Source organism: Musa acuminata, chromosome BXJ2-11, assembly GCF_036884655.1.
Source record: "Musa acuminata AAA Group cultivar baxijiao chromosome BXJ2-11, Cavendish_Baxijiao_AAA, whole genome shotgun sequence".
NCBI lineage: Eukaryota > Viridiplantae > Streptophyta > Magnoliopsida > Zingiberales > Musaceae > Musa > Musa acuminata.
Genome location: NC_088348.1, coordinates 2,887,059 through 2,903,645, shown reverse-complemented (window position 1 = coordinate 2,903,645; position 16,587 = coordinate 2,887,059). Strand labels below are relative to the sequence as shown.

The following is a 16,587-nucleotide window of genomic DNA, read 5'->3' as shown; positions in this document are numbered from 1 at the left end:
TAACTTTTAGATGGAAGATTGAAAAATGAATCATGCAAACCAGCATATATGATGCCAAATATGGCAGACACTCACCATCACATAATTAACAATTCTTTCATAAATTATATGCATATGCTTCCTAATAAGTTAGTTTAAATTTGTAACGGTATCGAATGTGATAAAACAAGAATTAATGACTGTAGCATACACTTCTTGTCCTGCCATATTGCCCTTCAGAGACAGTTTTAAATCCATGTAATTTCTACCCTGCACAAAGGGTATTATATTAAAAGACAGCATACACAATTATGGAGTATCATATATTAATGCAAATATTGTTTATGAACAAAATACCATGGGTGACTGGAATCTAATTGAATGTTGGATATCTGATGACTTAATACCCCTCTCTCTTACCTGCATAACGTGTAAGAAACCATGTAAAGTATATTGTGCATGGAAACAGGAAATTATATGCTAATGTCTTTGCATCATGCTTCTTGGCAAACGACAAAAATTCCAAAATGACAAAGAAAACAAAGATGCTGGTATGGTGTTTGCAATCATCATAAAAAAGGATGACAAGTGACTTGACTTCAGATGCATATAGCAACAGGATTATCATGCGGATGGTGTCTGAGACATGATAGAACTACCTCCTTTTTAAAAGAGGTCCTACAGACTTGATACTCGGGTCATGCTAGATGTGCACAAATCTTCTCTTGCAAACTTGTAACCACTGAGGCAATCTCATGTACTTTGCAAGAACTGTTGTTGTTAATCAGCTGATCTGAAATGGAAGCGATGCTTCGACCAAGAAAAGACTTGATATCATCTTCCCACTTCAGCTGTTATCAGGTTTGTTCTAGTTCGTTGATCTTTGTCTTACCAAAGAAAATAATTTTAAAAAAACATGAGATTCTTGACTTACCAACTGATGCATGGAGTTATCAAAAAGACTAATCTTCTGCCTTATCCCTTCTGCTGAAGAGAAACAAAAAAAATTTATAAAAAAAAATCTCAGGATGTGCTAGAGTTTTAATTATGCAGGCAATTACATACATGCAATAGAATTGCATAGCATAGAATTCAATACAGAAATTTTATGGAATTACCAAAATTTTAGACAATTTTACTAAAATGTTAAGTGCAAGTATACATCTGTCCTACTTGTCTTCAACAGTAGGAACAGTGAACCATAGAGGCTTACCTTCTAATGACAACTCTTTTATGGCTTTGTTTACTTGCATGACATCACCTTGAACAGAGACCAGGATCATTCCAACCCTATTTAGCGAGCTTTCAATAAGTTGAAGTTTGTGTTCAAGTTCTTCACTGACCTGAACTGCTTAGAGAATTAGAAGATATTCCTTTCATGGTTCACTGAAATGCACTTACATTTTTTTCAAAGCGAACCCTGAGATGCACTTACATAGTTTGAAATGTAACTACCTATTCATACTAAACTAATCTTTATATTTTATCTTCAATAATTAAATATCAGAATATACATTAGGTAGTTGACTTACCATGCCATGTTGAATGTGGTAGCATGTCAATTGTCAAATATCTTATACCTAACTTGCATCTGTTATCCGAGACAAAGGCTGCATTCAGTCTGCGCACAGTGCCATCTGCCCTTGCGAGACGTAGCTGAGATTCCTCTCTTGTCGATGCAATTGGAGCCAATGAGACCATCCTTTTTCTTGAGAACCACATCTCTATACCAAGACAACAAGTTAGAAATAGACAAAAAAATGTACGAAAAATTAGATAATAGGAAGAAATTCTTCACATTAACAAAGCAGAAGACACATAATATAAGTCATCCTGGTCGCTTACTAGATGAGTCATCTCATTAGTTTGTTTTTACAAAATCCTAGTAAGACTGATGCTGTTTCCTAGATGTTAATGACGGAATTAATTTGCACACTTGTTTGATGTTAAAAGCAAAAAATCTACATACTATGTCTCTTGGGAAATTCTACCATCTAACAAAATCAAGATAAAAAGAGCCACCAAAATCACACCGTTGCATTTCATAAGCCGGTGTAAGAGAAAGCTTGAGCACAGAAAATACTATTCCAGATTGTCTATAACGACCTCCAGTCCCTCGTATCCTAATCTAAAACAGGGACCTATAAAGTACGACATCAGGAAACTGCATGAAACAATATAGGGCAAAATCCCCCCACATTTACAAGAAGAGATCGATCTCGACACCTGATTGCCTCCTCAAATGAGCACCGGGAGAGATGCGAGAGAGAGAGAGACATGCCCTGGGAGAACAACTTCTGCGATTGAGAACGGATCTTCCTTCCCACTCCATCGCCTCCAAAGATCATTCCGCCCGATCTCCTAGCAAAGATCGACCATAAAAATCAAAGAGAGGGAAGAACAATCGAGATAAACTGCGACTAGGGACAAAGAAAGAGAATGACCTGAAAACCTGGGAGGAAGCACGGAGATGGAGCTGAGATCGCAAGCCTTGTTGATCTTTAACTTCATCGGTTCCTCTTCGCGCGATCTGGATCGTAGTAACCTCTGATCCTTGATCCGATCTACCAGAACCAAGGAGGAGATCGGTTTCAAGGAGATCGTAGTAACCTCTTCGTTGTGTCGAGATGGGCGGGTCGGAGAGGTTTTATTTATAACCGCAGGATTTGAATTCTCTCTCCGCGGTTCCCAATTTGCCCTTCACGGGAATGCTAATGACAATGATACGTCACACAACTTTTGATGCCGTCTTTCGATCGTTGATCATTATCCACCCTTACCACATTTATGATCACAATTAGGCGTCAAGCTCATGATCATCACGATCATCATCGACAAACAATATCATTTATTTTTCTTTCTTTTGAGAATATATTGACATTTATTTTGTGAGTGTAGCAAGTTATGTTAATAACTTGGTGTCATCAAAAAACTATAATTGAATTATATTTTTCAGCACCAGGATGAGATATGTTACAAAGTTTGTCAAACAGTGAAGCCATTTTTTAATATTTAATTAAATATATAAAACACAAATAAAGATATATGATGTAGCTAATATTTTTCTTGATTTATATGAAATCATATATTTTGATTGATAAAGGCGTCAGGTTTATAACATTCATTTCAATCGCCCGCACTAGCCAATTAGCCAAGCATCGCCGAGACATATTAAGAGCCGTCCATTACTTGATCATTGCCTCCTCGACGCTGATAAGATCACAGGTTGGACGTTGGATTGGGGAGGAGATAAGGTTCTTCTAATGTCGGATTGATGGTCGTGAGATTAGACTCGTGCAGGGGGTTGATGATGATTTAGGTGAGGGAAGAAGGAAAGCCATGCCTTCGCCCACGCAAATCTTGGAAGACCCCATCAATTCGCTGATCCAACGATGCCCGGACATGCGAACCCTCCGCCAAATCCACGCCCACTTCCTCAAATCCTCCCTCGGTTCATCCGCGTACGCCCTCTCCAAGATCCTCGCCTTCTCCGCCCTGTCCGCCTCCGGCGACATCGCCTATGCCCGCCGGATGTTCGCTCAAATTCCCAACCCAAATGTGTTCTCTTGGAACTCCATTATCCGGGGATGCTCTCTCGTCCCGGAACAGTCCAAAGAGCCGATTTCCCTCTATAAGCGGATGCTTCGAAGCGGCTTCGCGCACCCGAATAGCTTCACCGTCGCATTTGTTCTGAAAGCGTGCTCCATTGTCTCAGCCTTCTCGGAAGGCCTCCAGGTTCACTGCCATGCACTGAGGTACGGCCTCTTCTCGAGTCCGTTTGTCCAGACCGGGCTCCTGAACTTCTACGCGAAGTGCGAAAAGATTGCCTGCGCGCGATGCGTGTTCGACGAAATTTCTGACAAGAATTTGGTCGCATGGAGTGCGATGATCGGCGGGTACGCGAGAATCGGGTTGGTGAATGAGGCGTTGGTACTGTTTAGGGAGATGCAGGAAGTGGGAATTGCTCCTGATGAGGTTACAATGGTCAGTGTCATCTCAGCTTGCGCCAAGGCGGGCGCTTTGGATTTGGGGAGGTGGGTTCACGCATTCATCGACAGGAAGGGAATCGAGCTCGATCTTGAGCTCAGCACCGCGTTGATCGACATGTATGCGAAATGTGGGGCGATAGACAAGGCACGGGAAGTGTTCGACGGCATGGATGTCAGGGATACAATGGCTTGGAGTTCGATGATTGTTGGGCTAGCAATTCATGGCCATGTGAAGGATGCTCTGGAACTTTTCTCGGCGATGATGGATTCCCAGGTGAAGCCGAACCATGTGACCTTCATCGGCGTTCTATCAGCGTGTGCTCACAGCGGATTAGTAAGCGATGGCCGTCGGTATTGGTCCACCATGCAGGAGCTGGGCGTTGCACCATTGATGGAGCATTATGGGTGCATGGTTGATCTACTGTGCAGAGCTGGCCGATTGGAAGAAGCTTACACCTTCGTAAATGGCATGCCTATCATGCCGAATTCTGTAATTTGGAGAACGCTGCTGGTGGGATGTAAAAATAGCAGGACTTTTGACGAAGCAGAGACCGCAGCAGAGCAACTTCTACAGCTGGAGCCACTGAATGCAGAGAACTACGTGCTTCTCTCAAACTTGTACGCTTCCAGATGCCAGTGGGATAAAGTGAGCTGCATGAGGAAGAAGATGAAGGATCATGGCGTGAAGGTCGTCCCAGGATGTAGTTCTACTGAGATCGATGGTTTCGTCCACGAGTTCACGGTGGGTGACGATACTCATCCCGAGATCAGGGAGATCAGGGAGATGCTGAGGGACATCGCAGAGCGGGTTCGGCGAGCAGGTCATGAGCCGTGGACCTCTGCGGTCCTTCATGATGTGGTCGAAGAGGAGAAGGAGAGCGCGCTCTGCGAGCACAGCGAGAGGTTGGCGATTGCCTACGGCATGCTGAAGACTGAGGCGCCGGTTGTGGTCCGGGTGGTGAAGAACCTGAGAGTGTGTGGGGATTGCCATGAGGTGACAAAGATCATAAGCAAGATATATGACAGAGAGATCATCGTGAGGGATCGCGTCCGCTTCCATCGCTTTGTGAATGGAAGTTGTTCCTGCAGTGACTTCTGGTGATGCTCGATCTGCATCCTTTTCTTCAATTCTCTGGAGTTGGCCAACCAACACCATGCAAATCATATGCGGTACTCATACTCGGCACAATCTAAATTTCATAGGACTTATTTGTGACGCCTAAGGAGCCATTAAAAGTTATAACAATTCAAAAGAAGCATTCGTATTTTTTCATACATAATGTGTAAACAAAGGACACTATTTTTTAGCTAAATAATGAGATGTATGTTAGAGTATGATATATATTAGATTCTTTTCCTAACTGCTTAAGTATTTATGATATTATCATTGGCGTTAAATGTGATATGAACAAGTTTGCTTAAGTCAAATTAGGCTTCTCATTAAATGTGAAAACCATCAACGGGTCCGATTTTGGTCAATCAAATCAACTAATAGGCTAACCCGATCCCGGGATTAGACTCGTTAACGGTGCCGACTCGGACCGCGGAATCGACACCGATTCCAACTCGGCGTTTGTGTCTTATCCAGATCCCCTTACGGACTCCCCGATCTAAGAGGGTGGTAAAGCAAGTCACCCCACTGTACCGCCGACGAGCACTGGAAAGCTGGGAAATGGCCGTCTCTCTTCCTTCTTCGTCGCCGCTGCCTGCTTCTTTACCCTCCAATCTCTTAACTCGTTCTCGGCACCTCTCACCCCTCTCTCACGCTCTGCAATTGAAGCGCCTCCTCGCCGGCGAGCCGGCGGGGAGGACGCGCAGTTTCTCCCTCCGATCATCGTCCCTGAGGGTCGGCGCTTTCGCCGCCGATTCTTCTTCGGCTGTCGGTTCCGGTAACTATCGATGCCCCTTCTTTGTTTCTCTTTGCGCGTGCGGATAGCGATTCGAGGTGCCTTGAACTGTTTGCAGAGTTGAGCACGGAGCTGGATGCGGTGTCGCGCTTCAGTGAGATCGTCCCGGATACTGTCGTCTTCGATGACTTCGAAAGGCAAAGATTATCTCTTTCTTCTCCATTCCTTTTCTTTTCTTTCCCCCAGTTTTCTCATGTCGTTTGATATTGCGATGTGATGTAGGTTTCCACCGACAGCTGCCACTGTGAGTTCGTCGCTCCTCCTAGGCATTTGCAGCCTCCCTGACACCAAATTCAGGGTAAGAGCTCTAATGAGCTATTTAAAATCTAATTTTGTAGTTATCAACGAGTATGCGATGGGTCACATGTGCAAAAGGCTGACCTTTGTGGGTTTTAGAGTGCGATAGAGACTGCTCTGGCTGACAGCGAATGCTATGAGCAGGATGATCCCAATGACAGGCTTTCTTGCTTCTGTGACAAGGTTTGTGGCTCACTGACTGCAATATTTGCCGAGCCTCTGATTGCTTGTGGTTTCAGGAGAACCATTTTTTGTGGATCGGCAGGCTCTTGTCAATGTCGGAGCGGACTTGGCCAGATTAGTTCCTGGTCGTGTATCAACCGAAGTAGATGCTCGTCTCGCTTTTGATGCACATGGCATTGTTAGAAAGGTCTGATTACTGATCTGTAGTCTGCTAGTTTAAGATTATCTGTTGCCATCTGTATAACATTAACCATGGTAGTCTCTGGGATAATACATAGCAAGGTGACACTGTTCTTTATGATTCACTTTATGCTTAATGCCTGATATTTTCAACTTTTTTGTGAGTCAAAATTGAGAAACTTTTTCATTTTGCGTTTCTTGGATGCTTCTATGGAAATAAGTAACTAACTCTTTTGTAGAGTACTTTTGGTTATTAATGAACTACTCAGTGTCTTAGTTTGCCAAGAATTTGGATTTCCTTTTGTGGGATGTTCTGTTGCTAAAAAGAAAATAAGTGTGCCATTATTTGGTTCAACTTGGTTCTATTTTCACCATCTCCTGATCTTTCCTTATTTATGTTTTTCTAGCAACTGTCTATAGTCATCAGCTGCAAAGATTTGCTTGTTTAAATTGAGTTTTGTTGACCTAGAATTTAGCATCGTCATTGGCTTCTGTTTTAAAACTTTATTGTTGAGTTATGAGTTGCACATTGAGTTGGATTTTGAGTGAGAATTCAAAATTGTGGATTGGCCTTTGTTAGGTTTGGATTAACCTGAAGTTGAGTATTTGATTCTCAAGTTTTGTTAGGTTTGAAATGGGTTTTGATGGAGCTCAATTGAATGGTATATATATATATATATGATTTGGGATAACTTAATGGGTAATCTTCACGTTGAATAAACATAATATTTTTTGGGAGTGTTGATGCCCATAATAAAAATTATAAAGTTGACCATGCAAAAAAGTCAGTTGCTTGATCAAATAAGCTAGAGGTGAAATTTTATCTTTTTCTTTACAAATCTTTGGAAAAAGGGCATGTTAGTATTATAGTTAACTCTGAAGAATTTGAAAGCCAATGTCACAATAGGTAAGAGCTCTGAAATGTATATTTGTCCACCACTTAATATTTTTTCTAAGGTGTATTTTTTTTAAATTCTGTATAATGTTATTTCTAACTAGTGGAAGCAAGAGAAAGTTGTTCGAGGAGTCTTAATCAACTTACTTTGGCTTGTCTACTTGTTATATATATTTTTTCCCAATATTTGTTATAATCACAGTGGAAGGTATTAATAATTTGCCTTTTCTAATTGGTGTGTATTGCTACAGGTTCATCGTCTTTTACGGTTATACTATGAACTAGAGGTACCTTCAGAGCGTCTGCTTTTCAAAATTCCATCTACCTGGCAGGTAAGACATTATGTTATACAATGATGTTTTTTTCTTCGAAAAAGAATAGGTGTATTTCTGTTCCTGTTCTCTATCTGACATCAATGATTTTGTGGTTCCTCTCAGGGCATAGAAGCTGCAAAGTTACTGGAATCTGAAGGAATACAAACACATTTGACCTTTGTCTACAGGTACTTGTAGGGTTTTCTTGCACACTGTGATCCTTGATCAGAAAAAATATTTCACTGGAACTTTCTCATGCCGATGTAATATAGGGCTGCTTTGCACCTGAAAATGGAAAGTTTCATGGAACTTTTTATTTGTAAACAACAAGATTAACAAATCAATGTGCCAGCTCTTCAGTGCCAACATGAACTCCCACCATTAAGCTTTGTTTAGGCAGTATAAATAGTCAAATTATATGCAGTCAAATGTTTTTCTATTGCTTTTTTATTAACTTTCTCATAGATTTCCATTCACATGGCAACAATAGTTCTAGTCTATTCATCTCAACTGAACAAAGCTTTTTATTTGTGTAATCTGAATATATTTTTAACAATTTATGGATGACGTCAAAACTCAAGCTTTCTAAAATATTGTTGGTTCATGATCCCTTATCAAAGAGACTGATCAAAATGTCCTTGCATGTGCCTGACTCAAGCTAATGTCATAAGTAGGGACCACTAGTTTTGTGATCTTTTTAGAATTATTTATCAACATTAGTCATTACTTTGAGATTGTTGTATATTTATAAAAATATTGAATTCTTCACTTGTTAAGGCGACCTATAAATATAGTTGGAAGAGCAGAAACAATTGCTATTTATGGTACAAGAAAAAGTAAAGGAAGGCCTAACTTACTAGAACCTATAAATAAGTATTTAAATACTCTCAATTTAGTTAAGGATATATTATGCTCAATGGTGGTAAAAGATCAATAAAGCCGACCCGAGATAGTTAAAATATTACTGCTTTGTTGCTTTTCTGATGTTGTGCTACTGAAATTTTCATTCATAATGGTTCAGTTTTCTGGTACTGAACACCTTCAAATAATCCTGTAAATCACAATTTATAATCTTACAACTTTTGGAGATTGTGATGATCATGTTCTAGATGCCCATACAACGAATTATCTGACTGATATGTTTCTCAATTTGCTTGGTTTAATGATCCTTTTATCTTAATATTGCAGCTTTCCTCAAGCAGCAGCTGCTGCACAAGCGGGTGCATCTGTCATCCAAATTTTTGTTGGTCGCATTAGGGTAATCCTTGTATACAAGGAATATTATAGCACATTCATTACAATCACTCATGATAAAGTTTATTGCAGGACTGGTCTAGAAATCATACTGGTGATCCTGAGCTAGATGCTATCTGCAGGAAAGGGGAAGATCCTGGATTAGAGCTTGTGAGTCCCTTTTGTTTGTCATAACAAAATTCTTTCCTCCATCCTTAAATCTCAACAAGACATGTATGCATGTTTGCGATGAAGTGCTCATCATTATCTTTATCAAATTTATCCAAGATTCTGCAACGTCATATTTAAAGCTGCTTGCATGCAATTGATCTAATGTACTTGGATGGTGACGTTTCTTATGTTTGTTTTATATGATATTTTTTATTTGTACTTTTGCAACTTCTTTGTAAATTGTTCTGAAGTTCAGGTGCATTTTGTCGTACAACGCATGAAATCTGATTGTGGTGGCAACTGGTGTACTCATTCTCATTCAATTGATATAGTTGACTTTGCTGCTAGAGATTTTGGTGTTCTGATGAATCATAATTTTTATCATTGAATTAATAGAGGAATCTTGAGTCAGACAAGGACTCCGTCTGTTGTAAAGATGGGTTATTGGCACATCATCTATTAATAATATATGAAGGAATAATAAGTATAAGAAAGTATTGTGCCTCTGTCACAGATAATATAGAGGGACGAGTATATGCTTATTTGGAAATTTTATGATGGGTAGATTCTCCTCAGAGGTTGCTCTTTTGTAGATCATGATTAATTTGGATTGGAAATAGTTCTTCCCGCATGTGGGTATCCCTCCATGGACTAGATGGTGATTCATGCCTCAAGCTGTCCTAAATTCCTTTTAATTCATGTCTTGCTTGTTCAAAAGTGCTAGTTGCTTACAAGAATGGGATTTTGTTTGTTTGAGATGAAATCTTGAATCCAGGTTACACTATTGGTAGTAATTTAGTAAAGCTAATTTTTGGTTCCAAAGAGGATGATTGAGTATTTGTGGAGTTATTAGAATTATCTTTTTATTTTTTTTAATTTTAGTGCATTTCTTGTGCTTGTTGGCTTTGTTATTTTAGTTTTTCATCTTTGTAGCTGTATGTTATAAGTTAATGATTAAACTTGGGGAGTTTCTCATGCTCAGTCTATGTCAAGTTATTCTTCTTTTGATTCTGTAGTGTTTCTCCTATTCCTTTGTTGATTCATACTATAGCTTTAGTGCTAAGAATATTAACAATCTAACTTCATCCTTTTCACTATTTTGTTCAACACATTACTGAATGTGCTGACCGAACAATCTATAGTATCAACTTTTAGTTGGTTGTTCCCTATTCTGATACTTATGCAAGGTAACCGGCCATTAAGAGCTTAAAAATGAGCGGTATTTTCTCTGGAATGCTACTGCGGATGATCGAGAAGGAAATGCCAAGAGAACTAAACAGTCTTCCTTGGAACCACTGACTAGACAAAAACCGTGGTGATTGTTCAGCTCGTACAACGTTCTAGAATCAGCATGTGTATTGATTCTGACCATTGTTCTCCAAGCTTCTAATGCTGGATGCTAGGACATGAATAAAAAAAAGATGATTTTGTTACACTTACGAGTGCTTTGAATTTATAGCATAAGAAGTAAAGAGCAGTGATAGTGAATTAGTAGTTTTTCCTAGCTTTGCTCATGATATTATGAGCGCTATACATATGTGTATCAATGTTCTAACTACGTAGAAAGAAGAAGATATATGTTAGATTAATTTTATTAAGAACACGGTGAAATTTAACTGCAGGTGGCTAAAGCATACAATTATATTCACAAATATGGACATAAATCAAAGTTGATGGTAGCTGCAATTCGCAATAAGCAGGATATATTTAGCCTACTGGGGTAAGTTTTTAGCTATATCTGATTTATAATATTCACTATGTGATGCATGTTGATGTTGATGCTAATAGCAAGATTCCTTTTGGTGTTCAGAGTTGACTATATGATTGCGCCTTTGAAGATATTGCAGTCTCTAAAAGAATCAATCACCTATCCAGATGAAAAGTACTCGTTTGTGAGGAAATTATCTCCTAGCTCAGCCATGCCATACAATTTTAGTCAAGAAGAGGTAATCTTGGACTCTTTTGGAACTTGATATGTTGGTACTTGATTGAGAAAAAGATAATATGAGCATATTAGAAAATGCTACTGCACTACAGAAATTCTACTACATGAACATTTTTATCCATAAATACTTCTTCCAGGAGTATTTTCCAGATTACTGTGTAATAAATTACATCCTGGTTCTATAAATAAATTTTAATTGAATTCTTATATCCTGCAATTTTAAAACCATATTTTTGCCTCTTAAAATTCAAGCACCAATAGAACTTAAATCTTTATCTTTCATTCACACTTGAATGTAAGTGTTTATATTGTTCTCTTTTACATAGTCTGTTTATCCATTGATTGATTTTGCATTTGGTATCATTTCCTATCGACTAACAGGAACAGCCTATACTTTAACCGTGGTAGCACTCTAAACTCAATATTCTTTGTTATGGAAAAGGAGATGCCAATTAGGGTTAATCTCCTGCATTTTAACAATATATAAAAACAGAATACAAATAGGTGTAACACCATGGAAGCCCACCAAGCAAACACCCTGAACTCATTCAACATAGGATAGCTCTTCTGAAGATACGACATTATATAATTCATCCTCTTCTATTGATGCAGCTTGTGAACTGGGATCAAGCGAGCTTTTCGTCTGCCATGGGACCTGCTTCGAAAGAGCTCCTTGCTGCAGGGTTGGAAGGTTATGCAAATCAAACGAAGCGTGTCGAGGAGCTCTTTGGGAAAATATGGCCACCTCCTAATGTCTAGTTATCCTTTGAATAAGCTTGCAGAAAAGAGTTGCTCTCTTCCTCGGACTAGTAAATTTACTTCATACAGTTGCACTTGCCGAGTTGCTGTTATGTTTGGTATTTGATAACCAACCCCCCTTTTTAAGAGAAACCAGAGACCACCTCAGCAAGAATCAGTGAATTACCAATATCAAGAATGATCTTCAACAGTGCGGGGGTCTCTCCAACTTGCATGCAGGTGAATTCGATAGAACTTAGTAGCAGCATACTGTTCTACCTTTGGGTTTTCCTTGTTCTGAAGAACTTTTTTACCTCATCCATTGTGTAATAAAACCTTTGATGTTGAAGCCACTATGCGAATTGTTACTGTTATGTCATATTTTTTAGCAGTAGTCTTCGTGGTTACTCCTTCGGAAGGGATTGACTAAGAGACTCCCATGTGACTATTGTAAGATTACATTCGAGACGGAGGTTGGCAGCAGACCTTCTCATCTTCCATCTCCAACTTTATGAACAGAGTACATGTAACATCTGATTTAATCTCATATTAAAAATTAATTATAATTTAGATTGATTGATTCATAAGAGATTAATGGATGTAGTACTATTAATTTGATCTTAAATATCTGTGGTCGGTCATTTACACTCAGTAGAGTTTTAGAGTGGGAATGATGCATCATGGAAGTCCTCTTGGACGCTGAGGGAAACATGGCGACATGCATCATCATGCATGTAGGCTCGCCATCATGAGGCGGCGCGCATGTTTTGATGGCGCCTTCATTTTGTTCTCCGCGCAGAATAGCCGTCCGATCAACCACGAGAGGCGATGCCTCTAACGTGTTCGCGGTCGGTGACGGTTTCCAGTCTTCCACGCTACGTGGACGGCCGGGCGCCGATCGCGGCAGCACGTGCGCCCTCCGATGATCCTGAGCTCTGCTCTCTCCTTCGGGACACGCAACACCCGTTTCCACCCATTTTAATTCGACACCGGCACCGTCCGTGGATGGAATCCCGCGTGAGCCGAGTAGCCGATCGAACGGCACCGCTGGCGATTCGCTGGCGCTCTCGTCCTCCAACCAGGCTTCTCTGTTCATCCGGGCCCCACCCGCAACTGGCTTGCACGAGTTCCAACACCAACCATCTTCGTTCTCCAACCACAGGAAGCCACGCGAGCAACCGACACGATGCTCCGGGTCGTTGACCGCCGACGGAGTAGCTTCCACAGGTTTGTCTAGTCTTCGCAGGTGCGTCGGCTCGGCCGCAAATGCTGTTCTTTTGGCTTACTTCTCACAGCTGTGTCGGCCGAGTAGACGAGGAGACAGGCAGCGGGTGTCATGCTGTCACTGTGACTGCCTCTTTCTCCTGCTCCTTCCTTTTGTCTCAACTTTCAACCTCATCACTGCCACTCTTTCTGCTCTCTCTTCTGCATCAACTTCTGCAGGTCTGCAGCTGAAGGCTCGTCTTCCGTAGCTCATCACTCTCACCGTTCTGTTTGCCTTCGAGCACATCACGACACTGCTGGCTGTATATAGAATGAAAATGGAGCGGCGTCGGTCGTTTCCGGCCGTGGCATTACCGCTGCTGGCGGTGTGGGCGTTGGTGATGGTGGTTCCCTGCTTCGCCGCAGATCCTTATGCCTACTTCGACTGGGATGTGTCCTTCATCACCGCCGCCCCTCTCGGCGTCAAGCAGCAGGTCCTCTCTTCGGTCTCCAGTTGTTTACTGTTGCAGGATACTTGCATTCCTTTGTTGTTCTGTGAAGTATCGAATTGTTAGATCCGCTCCTTTTTTGCTTCTTCCCGAAAGAATCTGAGCTAAACCATGACCTCTCTCTCTCTCTCGTGAAGGCCACAATCCAACTGCTGGACCATAGAGCTCAAATCTCAGCTAATACTGGTTTCAAGATTTCCTTCGATTTCTATTGACTTCTATGGCTATCTGTGCCGGTTGGTGGCAGGTAATTGGGATCAACGGGCAATTCCCAGGTCCAGTCGTCAATGTCACCACGAATTGGAACGTCGTCGTGAACGTTCTCAACGATTTAGACGAGCCTCTGCTGATCACATGGTACAGCTTCGTCTTCTATCTCCATCATTACCGAGTAGTCCGTCCAGGAATGTAACAGCACCATGTTCTTGGTTTGCGTGAAGGAATGGCATCCAACAGCGCAAGAACTCATGGCAAGATGGGGTGTTGGGCACAAACTGCCCCATCCCATCAGGTTGGAACTGGACTTACCAGTTCCAGGTGAAGGACCAGATCGGCAGCTTCTTCTACTTCCCCTCCATCGGCTTCCAGCGAGCCGCGGGCGGCTACGGAGGCTTCATCATCAATAACCGCGACGTGATCGCGGTGCCCTTCGACAAGCCCCATGGTGACATCACCCTCTTCATTGGAGACTGGTACAACAAGGACTACAAGGCACGTAGTCTCAACCCAGTCGCCAGCTCCATCAATGCAACGTCTCCCTAACCAAGCTATTCCCCTGTGTAGGATCTCAGAAAGGCCGTCGACGACGGGAAGGATCTCGGAATGCCCGATGGCGTCCTGATGAACGGAAAGGGTCCGTATCGATACAACAAGACGCTCGTCCCCGATGGCATAGACTACGAAACCATACATGTTCATCCTGGTAATAGATCTCGTCTCTTCTATTAGCAGCTTCGAGCGATCACATCCCTCACTGTTCTCGAGCTTGGAGCAGGCAAAACGTATCGATTTCGTGTGCACAACGTTGGCATCTCCACCAGCTTAAACTTCAGGATTCAGAACCACAACATGCTGCTGGTGGAGACCGAGGGATCGTACACTGTGCAGCAGAACTACACCAACTTGGACATCCATGTGGGGCAGTCGTACTCGTTCTTGGTCACCATGGATCAGAACGCAAGCAGCGATTACTACATCGTCGCGAGCGCTAGGTTTGTGAACGAGTCTCGTTGGAGCAGAGTCACGGGTGTTGCCATCCTTCACTACTCCAACTCCAAAGGCAAAGCCTCCGGCCCTCTTCCCGACCCACCCAACGATTTCTACGACAAGACCTTCTCGATGAATCAAGCAAGATCGATCAGGTTCGTCTGCAATGGCAGAATCCAAGTAGTAACTCGACACTGACGTCTCACTTCTTTGCGGCGTGTGTTATCAGGTGGAATCTGAGTGCTGGCGCGGCGCGGCCGAATCCTCAGGGATCGTTCAGATACGGATCGATCAATGTGTCTCAGGTGTACGTCCTGAAGAACAAGCCGCCGGTGGTGATCAATGGAAAACGACGAGCCACGCTCAATGGGATCTCGTACTCTCCTCCGGAAACACCACTGAGGCTTGCGGACGAGTACAAGCTGAAGGGGGTTTACACGCTTGATTTCCCCAGCAGGCCTCTCAAAGGAGCGCCAAAGATTGGGAGTTCTTTGATCAACGGAACTTACCGGGGATTCATGGAGATCATATTTCAGAACAATGACACCAAAGTTCAGACGTACCACATGGATGGATATGCATTTTTTGTGGTTGGGTATGCGAATTGGTGCGGGTAGTTCTTCGTGCACTCCATTTCTCCTCCTCCAATAACATGGATCTCTCATGGCAGGATGGACTACGGGGAGTGGACAGAGGAAAGCAGAGGAACATACAATAAGGGAGATGGTGTTGCCCGCTGCTCGACACAGGTTTTGACCATGGAAACTTCTCATTCTCTTACAGCACGATGATGAACAGAGAGAAATGTTGAGCCTGTGACATGACGATGCTTAGGTCTTCCCCGGAGCATGGACTGCAATCTTGGTTTCGCTGGACAACGTAGGAATCTGGAACGTGAGGGCACAGAATCTGGATTCATGGTATCTCGGCCAGGAAGTGTACGTAAGAGTCGTCAATCCAGAAAACACCAACAAAACAGAGCTGCCAATTCCGGACAATGCTCTGTACTGTGGTCGTCTCCAGAAGTACCAAAAGTACGCCATTTCTTTTGCAGTTTTTACCTTCCTCGCTCACAAAAGCTGATTGCTGCACTTGTCGTTTTGGACTTGTTTCAGTGAGCAGACTCCTCACCACAAGCAAGCTTCATCTGCTTCGGCTACATATCGAACCTCCGAGTTACTGGTGCTGATGCTTCTCCTGGTTGGAATTGCTTGATGCAAACACTGTTGTGGGTGGGTATTTATGGATTTGATGTTATTCTTTTTGGTTTTGGGTTCTGGGAGGACAAGCCATTCATTCTTTGTGTCCAAATTCATGCACCCTCTGCTGTTGCATTTTCCATTGCCAGCTGAACAAGACAGTCATCTTCATCACAGCATCAAAGAACTGCAATTTGAAAGCTCAAACAGGGCTATGTGAGATGGATTTGTACCTTAGAACTGGGGCTTGTTGGTGCCACTTGTTCTATGTGTCTGCCTCACCCATTTGCTCCTCCACTGATCAAATGGAGAGAAAGCTGATATCTTAAATGATGGTTTTACATTTTTTTTCTAGATTATAAAGTCAATCAGAAATCCAATGTTTATCCTCCAAAAACCAATTGGCAATCAACTCGAAATTCATAAAATTTGGATTAACAAAAATTGATTTAATAATCAATTTCTAATAAACTTTTCAATCCTGTTAAGGATCCAAATGATAGAAAGATTATGAATATGAGAGGAAAGGAGAATATAATTGATTAAAGAAACTCTTGTAGACATGCAAATGATAATTTACATTAATTTATCATGTGAGATATTTTCATCAATAAAATCGATCATTATATTTATGAAAGT

General features: G+C 41.8%; 3 protein-coding genes and 1 pseudogene across 5 annotated transcripts; 3 read left to right on the top strand and 1 right to left on the bottom strand.

The window, feature by feature from the left end:
* Window positions 1-578: 578 nt before the first annotated feature.
* Window positions 579-2,578, bottom strand: LOC135626281 (putative recombination initiation defects 3; annotated as a pseudogene).
* A 557-nt stretch (window positions 2,579-3,135) lies between these two features.
* On the top strand, window positions 3,136-5,329 carry LOC135627761 (pentatricopeptide repeat-containing protein At1g59720, chloroplastic/mitochondrial-like). The gene has a single exon (XM_065134003.1). The coding sequence runs from the start codon at window positions 3,319-3,321 to the stop codon at window positions 5,068-5,070; it is 1,752 nt and encodes a 583-aa protein (XP_064990075.1). The 5' UTR covers window positions 3,136-3,318; the 3' UTR covers window positions 5,071-5,329.
* A 243-nt stretch (window positions 5,330-5,572) lies between these two features.
* On the top strand, window positions 5,573-12,210 carry LOC135627762 (uncharacterized). The gene is made up of 12 exons (XM_065134004.1): window positions 5,573-5,857; window positions 5,934-6,012; window positions 6,098-6,173; window positions 6,272-6,355; window positions 6,438-6,542; window positions 7,682-7,762; window positions 7,868-7,932; window positions 8,933-9,002; window positions 9,071-9,148; window positions 10,771-10,868; window positions 10,959-11,094; window positions 11,706-12,210. The coding sequence occupies exons 1-12, from the start codon at window positions 5,641-5,643 to the stop codon at window positions 11,850-11,852; spliced, it is 1,236 nt and encodes a 411-aa protein (XP_064990076.1). The 5' UTR covers window positions 5,573-5,640; the 3' UTR covers window positions 11,853-12,210.
* Window positions 12,211-13,110: 900 nt separating this feature from the next.
* LOC103970337 (monocopper oxidase-like protein SKU5) lies at window positions 13,111-16,298 on the top strand. 3 transcript variants are annotated; one of them, XM_065134001.1, is made up of 10 exons: window positions 13,111-13,528; window positions 13,791-13,900; window positions 13,984-14,254; window positions 14,327-14,465; window positions 14,538-14,904; window positions 14,979-15,344; window positions 15,420-15,498; window positions 15,584-15,783; window positions 15,865-15,981; window positions 16,098-16,298. In XM_065134001.1, the coding sequence occupies exons 1-9, from the start codon at window positions 13,367-13,369 to the stop codon at window positions 15,962-15,964; spliced, it is 1,794 nt and encodes a 597-aa protein (XP_064990073.1). In that variant the 5' UTR covers window positions 13,111-13,366; the 3' UTR covers window positions 15,965-15,981; window positions 16,098-16,298. The 3 variants fall into 3 exon arrangements, with proteins under 3 accessions (XP_064990073.1, XP_064990074.1, XP_009382348.2); XM_065134002.1 differs by having other exon boundaries at window positions 13,681-13,900; window positions 15,865-16,298; XM_009384073.3 differs by having other exon boundaries at window positions 13,112-13,528; window positions 15,865-16,298.
* Window positions 16,299-16,587: the final 289 nt, after the last annotated feature.

Bases quoted from the DNA above. Each gene is read 5' to 3' on its own strand.
- LOC135627761 (XM_065134003.1), top strand. From the start codon at position 3,319: ATGCCTTCGCCCACGCAAATCTTGGAAGACCCCATCAATTCGCTGATC.
- LOC135627762 (XM_065134004.1), top strand. From the start codon at position 5,641: ATGGCCGTCTCTCTTCCTTCTTCGTCGCCGCTGCCTGCTTCTTTACCC. The intron at 6,356-6,437 runs GTTTGTGGCTCA...GTGGATCGGCAG, and splicing joins TTTCTTGCTTCTGTGACAAG to GCTCTTGTCAATGTCGGAGC. The intron at 7,933-8,932 runs GTACTTGTAGGG...TTAATATTGCAG, and splicing joins CATTTGACCTTTGTCTACAG to CTTTCCTCAAGCAGCAGCTG.
- LOC103970337 (XM_065134001.1), top strand. From the start codon at position 13,367: ATGAAAATGGAGCGGCGTCGGTCGTTTCCGGCCGTGGCATTACCGCTG. The intron at 14,905-14,978 runs GTTCGTCTGCAA...GTGTGTTATCAG, and splicing joins AATCAAGCAAGATCGATCAG to GTGGAATCTGAGTGCTGGCG. The intron at 15,784-15,864 runs GTACGCCATTTC...GACTTGTTTCAG, and splicing joins CGTCTCCAGAAGTACCAAAA to TGAGCAGACTCCTCACCACA.